The sequence below is a fragment of the Musca domestica genome, unplaced genomic scaffold (assembly GCF_030504385.1).
Source record: "Musca domestica strain aabys unplaced genomic scaffold, Musca_domestica.polishedcontigs.V.1.1 2, whole genome shotgun sequence".
NCBI classification, from domain to species: Eukaryota; Metazoa; Arthropoda; class Insecta; order Diptera; family Muscidae; genus Musca; species Musca domestica.
Window position 1 is genome coordinate 8,572,655 of NW_026712249.1, and position 8,052 is coordinate 8,580,706.

Genomic DNA, 8,052 nt, shown 5'->3' on the forward strand with positions numbered 1-8,052 from the left:
GAGAAATTTAATTTTTATTCAATAATTATGGCAATTGTATTTTATAGACTTTTTTAAAGTATTTTTTTCGAATAAAAAATATGAAAAAATAACAAAAATATAAAAATAGACAATGGCAAAGAGTTAAACAGTGGAAGATTTTGAATTTTTGATGACAAAAAAATGTCGAAACCATTTTTTGTAAATTTCAAATAATTCTCAAGTTATAACTTGTCCTTAAAATTTTTATTTAAAGCACTATTTTTTATTTATTTATTTATTATTTATTTTTCAATTGAAAATAGACAATCTTGAATTTTTGATGATGAAAAAAAAATATTTTGAAATGGAAACCATTTTCCCAAAATTTTCAGTACTCCTGATTTTCCATTTTATCCTCAACATTTTTATTCAAACCACTATTTTTATACCCTACCATAGTATGGAGGGTATATTAAGTTTGTCATTCCGTTTGTAACACCTCGAAATATACATTTTAGACTCCACAAAGTATATATATATATTCTTGATCAGCATAAAATTCTATATCGATTTAGCGATGTCCTTCGGGATAGACCGTCTGCGCGTCTATGGAAATCACTCTAGCTTCCGAACGAATTGAGGTAGATTAATGAAATTGTACTCAAATGTATATTATGTTTGCAGGACTTTTAGTATTGAAAATGGGCCATGTAGGTCCACGTTTCGGTATAGCCCCCATATAACGGTACCTCCCGGCACCTTTGGTATTTTGATGATTTTAGCGAAAATATTCACCGGAATTGTTTCAAATTTGGTATTTGAAGTTCGTAATGGATACTACAGCCTAAGACAGAAAATTGTACGTGCAGGTTCACGTCTTGGTATAGCCCCCATATAACGGTACCTCCCGATATTCGGTATTTTGATGATTTTAGCGGCATTATTCACCGGAATTGTTTCAAACTTGGTATTTGAAGTTGGTAATAAATACTACAGCCTAAGACAAAAAATTGTCTGTGCAGGTTCACGTCTTCCTATAGCCCCCATATAACGATACCTCCTGATATTCGGCATTTTGATGATTTTAGCTGCATTGTTCACCGTTTTTTTTTTTTCTGTTTAAGTTTCGCATTTAAATATTGTAATGGCTCATGACAAAAGTTACCTATGGAGGTCCATGTCGTCGTATAGATTTTAACAGAATTTTCAACGGATTTTATTGTTTTTTAGATTAATTTTTCTGACCATTCTTGGGTGGCGCGTGCTGAGTGCGATGGTGCTGAGTCTTGGAGTTTTTCCAGAATATTTTTGAATTTTTGATGTTGAAATTTCCTTAAATTTTCAATAATTCTCAATTTTATAAAATTTTTATCCAAGCCGCTTTTTTCGTTTTTTTTCGGTCGAACACTTTATGAAAAAAAAAAATATATTCAATGACTACAATGGAAATTATTTTACTTAAATTTTAAAAAAATCTCAATTTATAACTTCCCCTCAAAATGTTTTTTCAAACCACTAATTCTTTTTATTTTTCTCATCCCTTTTCCAGGTGTGGTTTCAAAACAAACGCTCAAAAGAACGCCGCATGAAACAAATCACCAGCATGGGTCGTCCACCGTTCTTTGGTGGAGCGCGAAAAATGCGCGGTTTCCCCATGAACCTCTCGCCCGGTATGGATGATGGCCCTGGCTTCCCCTATTTCGCTGCCGAGGGTAAATTCGAATTCGGTTATGGACCACATTTTCATCCACACGATGGTCCCTTCTTTCCCGGCCATCCTGGAGGACCAATGCCTTTTAATGCACCCGGTAAGTAATAGAGCTGCCCCACAGCTCTCAACCCCCGCAAGTGACACATATATTAAACCATTTTAATGATAGCTATTGTACCTTTTGTAGGTGGACCAATGGATCACACGGGACCCATACCTATGGTAAATGAATTTGGCTTGACGCCTGATTCGAATTTCCTAAGTCAAACGGCTGGTGGACCGCCCATGAATATTCAGTCAGCGGGAGGACCACAACCGCCCACGGAACATTTATTGGCCGCGCAGCAACAACAACAGCAGCAGCAACAGTCTCAGCAACAACAGCAACAATCTCAACAAGTCAATGGCCCGCGTTCAACATCACCGGAATTCATGTCGGCGGGGAATTTCAGTGAACCCTCAAATATGCAAAACGAAACGCTTGTTTGGTAATATTCAAAAGAGTTGGCAACGCGTTTGCTATTTTTAAAGACCCTGGCCGAATACCAACATCAGCAAGAAGAAGATTAATCAAAAAACCACTGAGGACAACTGAGGTCAATAATCTCCCCAGAGCAAGAAATGGAAGTATTCACAAGTCCAATTAATGAAAAATTAAAAAAACAGAAATTCAAAAACAACAACTACAACCACAACAAATTAATGGCTGCTTAATTTTGATATTATTGCTGAAGTGCAACTAAAACAACAAAACATAAAATCACACAAAAAATTCATGTAAAAGAAATTTGAAAATCCAAGAAAAAGAAGGAAGAAATGAGCGATTTAAAACAAATTGAAACAATTGTAAATTGAATTTATATAAAGTATAAACAAATGTATTTATTTATTTTACCTTGAAAAAATCAAACACTTATCCACCAAGCCTCCTCCCCCATCGGCCCATTTTTTGCCCATGTATGTATCAATCAATGTCTGTGTGTAATGAAGAAAATCCAAAATATTAACGAGAAAATTTTGCTTTTTAAATGAGTTCTAAATCCATGTTTTTTTTTAATCAATCGAAATCGAACATGAAGTGTATTGGTCCTTCGGCCATGATCATAATTTTGCAGAATGTATTTATTTTAAAATTTGAAATTATTTATGCAAGTTTACAACCCAAGGCCCCGACTTTATTTTTTTGGTCCTTCGTTCATAAATCATCTGCTTTTTAAACATTGCAGGATCACCTTGTCATTGCGCCATGTTCCATCCGGTAATCTTTATCCAGCTGGCATTTCAATTGACGTTTCTAGAAATGGAAAAAGGATTTTTGGTCCTTCGGCAAGAACTATATGTTTTTTATATCCCTCGAAATTAATAGTTTGGAAATTCCAATATTGATCAAATTTCAGAATAGGAACAATATTTCGAATTGGAATGATATTTTTATGTTAGAATCCCTTGAATTCTTGAACAATTACAAGAAACATATCCAGCCTCTTTTTCCTAGTTCCTTCAATTGAACCTGTTTCTTAAGTTGAGCTAGTTCCTTTGCTCGAACTAGTTCCCTTACTTGAACTAGGCTCTTTAGTTGAACTTATTCCTTTAGTTCATCTAATTTATTTTTCAATTGTTAAGATTTTCGGTGAACGATGGAGTGATAGAATTAGAGCCCTGGATCGAAGTAAGAAGAACAATTTTGCATAATGACAAGAAAGGTGGAACAAAGGAATTAGTTCCTCAGCCATAGAAAGCTATTAATACGAGAAGGGAAAAAAGCTTGTGGTCCTTCGACCAAATATATTTTTTATGTCCTTCAAAAGTAAAAGCTATGATAAGCTGATATTTCGGAATAGAAACAATATTTTGAATATAAATTACATTTTTGGGTTACAATCCTTTGAACTCTTACATTTTTATACTCCACGCTAGAGTTGTCTGAATTTGAAATGAACTGGTTGAAATTAGATATTCAGTGAAAATAACGAGAGGAACCGGATCTGCATTCTTGAAACATCTTATTCCTTCAGTTAAACTAGTTCCTTTACTTGGACAAGTTCCTTTAGTTGAATTAATTTATTCAGTTCACCTAATTCAATCTTCATTCATTTGGAGTTTTTTTTTTTTCAAGAGAGAACCCAAAGAGCGATTGAATTAGAGTCATGGACTAAATTTTTCCATAACGACATGAAAAAGATGAAACGATGGAACTAGTCCCTTGGTTATAAAAAGCCATTTGAACTAGAAAGAAAAAATATTGTTGGTCCTTCTACCATATATGTTTTGCGATAGGAATCTTCGAAACTAAAAATTATGAAAACCGAACATAAAACTATGGTTCTCGGAATCCAATAAGTTTAAAGAGTAAAGATAATGTAATTTTAGATTAACTTTTTAATCCAAAATTGTCAGGATCCGAAATGAAGTGGTTCCAAAAATGCATTCATAAAAGGAACTACAGCAATCGAATCCAACTTATTCATCCTTCTAGCTTCCTTAGTTAATCTAGTTCCAGTAACATTGGGTCTCTTTAAAGCGTTTTACAAGAAAGAAACGAAGGGGGGATCGAACTATTAATTTTTCCATATCGACGTAAGAAAGATGGAACGAAGGAACTAGTTCCTTGCCTATAGAAAGCCAATTGAACAAGAAAGAAAAAGATTTGTGGTAATTCGATCAAATATATTTTGCATGATCTTCGAAACAAAAAGATTATCGGAGTCCAATCCGAAGTCCAAGAGTGAATTTTAGAGTAATTTTTAAAATCAGAATTGTCTGGATCCGAAATGAACTAGATCAAAATAAATACTCAATAAGCTAAAGGACAGAACTCGGATGAATACAAACATATATTCGGGTGGTTGAAGGCTCCTGGTTGAAGATTTGTTCCTTCGAGTCAATTCGGTACATAGAACCGGCCGTCGCAGGCCAAAGAGCGAAGGCTGCCCCGACAAATTCGATTAATTTTGACAAAATTATAGTCCGGGTGGTACAGTAGCCTCAATTCGTATTGAGTCTGGACCCAAAAAAGGCATTGAAAAGAATCTGCGACCCAACTAAGTATATTTTTTTCTATATAAAGACAAAATTTTATTGTTGCGAAATGGTCAGGCTTAATCCCTTTATTGTTGTTTTTATAAAAACAACGTTCGTTTATTAGTGGAGAACGATGATAATGTTTACCAAGGGGTAAAGACAAAATATGTCACTGGATGGAAGAAGGGAACCTCTCGAAAAAATTAGCTCCATGTTGCGCAATTTTCAGAAACGAACGAGTCACTCAAAAACGAACGAGTTCAAAGTAACTATTCACAACAGGGAACAATCGGATCTATACGCACCTCATTGAATCATCAAGATCCTTCAGTTAATCTAAAGTTAAAGTAGGGATAAACAAAAATGAAGGACCGGTCGAAAATAGAATTACGGAACTAATGACCGATATGAACTCTCAAGATGTATTCCTGATCTATGAAAGTGAAAAAAAATAAAATATTGTCCTTTAATATTTTTTCATAGAACAAGAATCCAGCTCAGTAAAATATATCCCTTAACTCTGGATCAAGGGTCATGGTATACAAGAGCACATGTTAATTTGTGAACACAACCCATTTCAATAATGCCAAACATGCTTGCTCCCTTATTCTCAAAATTTTTTTTTTTCCATTTTGAAAGTGATTTGAATCCGGCATTGCGGTTGAACAGGTTATAACATGTAAATTTTGGTCCTTCGACCTTCTTCATGTCTTAATTCTTGCAATTTGATGCATCAGAAAAATTTAAATTTTTTCCAGAGGAGGAGGACCAAACAAGTTAAACAAGTATTTAGGTGAACTTCAAAAATTTGGAAATTTGATCCTTTAATTTTGAGTAAAAATTTTCCAAACTTTCAAATTAGAAAATGAATTTTTTTTAAATTTACAAATATTTTCAAAATTTATTTGTTTTTTTTATTTAAAAAAATGTGTTTTAATGAACTCTGCAATTAATTATTATTTGTTGCTTCTAAACTAAACGAATTTATAAAAAATCTCGGCTATTAATTAAATTGTAATAACATCAACAACTGCATATATTTTGTCTTAAAAATTATTAATTTTTACCCTGATTTTCTTAATGTCTAAATAATCTTAAACTAACAATTTAAAAAGAAGTGTTGTCAAACAACATAATTTTTTTTTTCTTAATTTTTATTTTGATTATCTAAATTATCAAACTTGTTATTCATTTTTGTTATAAAATTATGTTTGAAATGTATAAACAGTCAAATACGATTACAAAAAAACAAGCAACATTCACATTCTTTTGAAAAAGAAGATAGATTCTGCATTTTATTCAATTTTTAAGTGATCGTGTTTGGCAGCCACAAAATCTATCCATTTCTTATTTTTAATATTTTTTTGAGTTAATTTCAAATAAAAAATTAAAAAAAATCTCCCCCCTAGAATAAAAAAAATTACCACACCCATCCTTTAACCCGCTGCAAAAATGATGAATGATTATAAATAAAGTATGTCTGAAGTTATGAATGAATGCTAAATGAAAACAAAATCTATGTATAACTATTTAAATATAATTATAAACAAAATAATATAAATTAATTCATAATATAATAAATAAAATAATAACAAAAAACAAATACAATTAAAAAGCACATTGCTCCCTTGTATAAAGTATAACCACCACCAACCTACACCACCACCTATCACCTAAACACACACAAAAATAAAACAAAAAATGACCCCCCAAAATTTAGTGTTAGCCTAGTCTGTAAGCCATTATTATATAAAATAACATATAGAAGAAGCAAAAGAAAGAAAAAAAGTTGTCGATAAACAGAAAAAAATGAAAAAAAAAAACATTTATCATAAACAACAACAAATCAAAGAAGTGAAAAAAAATAATAAAGAAAAATTGTTATCTAAAATCAAAAAAAAAAAAATCAAATGGTATTTAATTTGGTCATATGGTGAGTATATCGAATTCTTGGGGAAAATTTAAAACTGTGTACCGTCAAATTATCTCTGGCCAAGTGAAGGCGTAGATGCTGCTGTCAATGTCATTTTCAATGTTGGTTAGTCTAGAAGTATTCTTGTTTAATCATATGTCGTGGAATATATCTCAAACAAAATGTGGAGAGAGTTAACGAAGAGTTTGATAGAAATTATCTAAGAACTCTAAATTCAAATTCAATTTGTTGGGCAAAAACTATAGCTCTTTCAATAACCCTTAATTTGAAATATTTAAAAGATTTTAAGTGGTATTTTATAATCCATTTGAATCTAATTTTATAAATATTTATATATAGCGAGTAATATTTAAAGAGAGTACCAAAAGAAATAACCCGATCTCTACCATCTTTATAACAGATCTTGTGTTGATGGAAATAGTGAGATGTACCAAGTCTGAATACAATCGTATGGTAATTTCGAGTTTTATGAGCTTCATGGATATTCCAAATTTTGAGCCTTTGTGGGGGAGGTAGCAGAAGGTGTCCACCGATATATCTCATTCTCACAGCAGATCATGTGTTAGTCGAAGTAATGGAATGTGTGAAATATGAAAAGAATCGGATGCCTTTTTTGGATTTTATGATCGTTTTGGTCATTCAAAACGATTCTCCCTTTGTGGGAGAAGTACCAGACGGACTGGTCCGATATCTTCCATCCTTATAACAGATCTTGTGGTGATAGAAATATTGAGATGTGTCAACTCTGAATGAAATCGGATGTTAGTTTCGCGTTTTATGTGCTTCATTGATATTCAAAATGTCGACTCTTTGTGGGGGAGAGTGGACCGATATGTTCCATCTTCACACCAGACCTTGGGTGAACAGATAGTGCTTGAAACATAAAATTTGGTATTAGTGTCGCTGTCCATGTGTAGCCTTGATATATTCAGGTGGTTTCGGAAATGTGTACAAAAATTGTACGAAAAGTAATGAATAGTACTATATTTGGTATTGGATAATGGGATGGAGATAAAATCCGGAAATTTAATATTTAGATTACTGATAGTATCTGTGTTTGAGATTTGGTGGTGGTTTCGAAATGCGTACTATATTTGTACGAAAAAGTATTAAATGGTACTAAATTTAGAATTGGGTGAAGGAATCGGCCTGGAATTATCAAATTGGATATTGGTATCTGGAATTGAGACATGGAGGTGCTTTCAGAATGAGTGTGGTAATATATTTGGTATTGGGTATTGGGGCAGAGCTGAAGTTCCGAAATTTAATATAGAGGCCACTGCTGGTATATACTTTTGAGAGAAGTAGGTGGATTTGAAAACATGTACTATACAGGCTGAGATGAAAAGACTGCAACCAACTTCAGACTGTTGTCATTTCAAAGTCACTCGTCCGACAGCGGTTTAAATTATTCCAGTGACAGCTC

At 32.7% G+C, this 8,052-nt stretch overlaps 1 protein-coding gene across 2 annotated transcripts in view; it reads left to right on the forward strand.

Annotated features, from left to right (window-relative positions):
* Positions 1 to 2,432, forward strand: part of LOC131802177 (LIM/homeobox protein Lhx1-like) — a 163,946-nt gene extending 161,514 nt beyond the window's left edge. Inside the window, exons 6-7 of one of the 2 annotated variants that reach the window (XM_059121771.1) lie at positions 1,511 to 1,769; positions 1,860 to 2,432. In XM_059121771.1, coding sequence (XP_058977754.1) covers positions 1,511 to 1,769; positions 1,860 to 2,164 — 564 coding nt within the window. In that variant the 3' untranslated portion in view covers positions 2,165 to 2,432. Of the gene's footprint in view, positions 1 to 1,510; positions 1,770 to 1,841 lie in introns of both variants that reach the window. The other variant, XM_059121770.1, reaches the window with a different exon arrangement.
* The last annotated feature ends 5,620 nt before the right edge of the window (positions 2,433 to 8,052 follow it).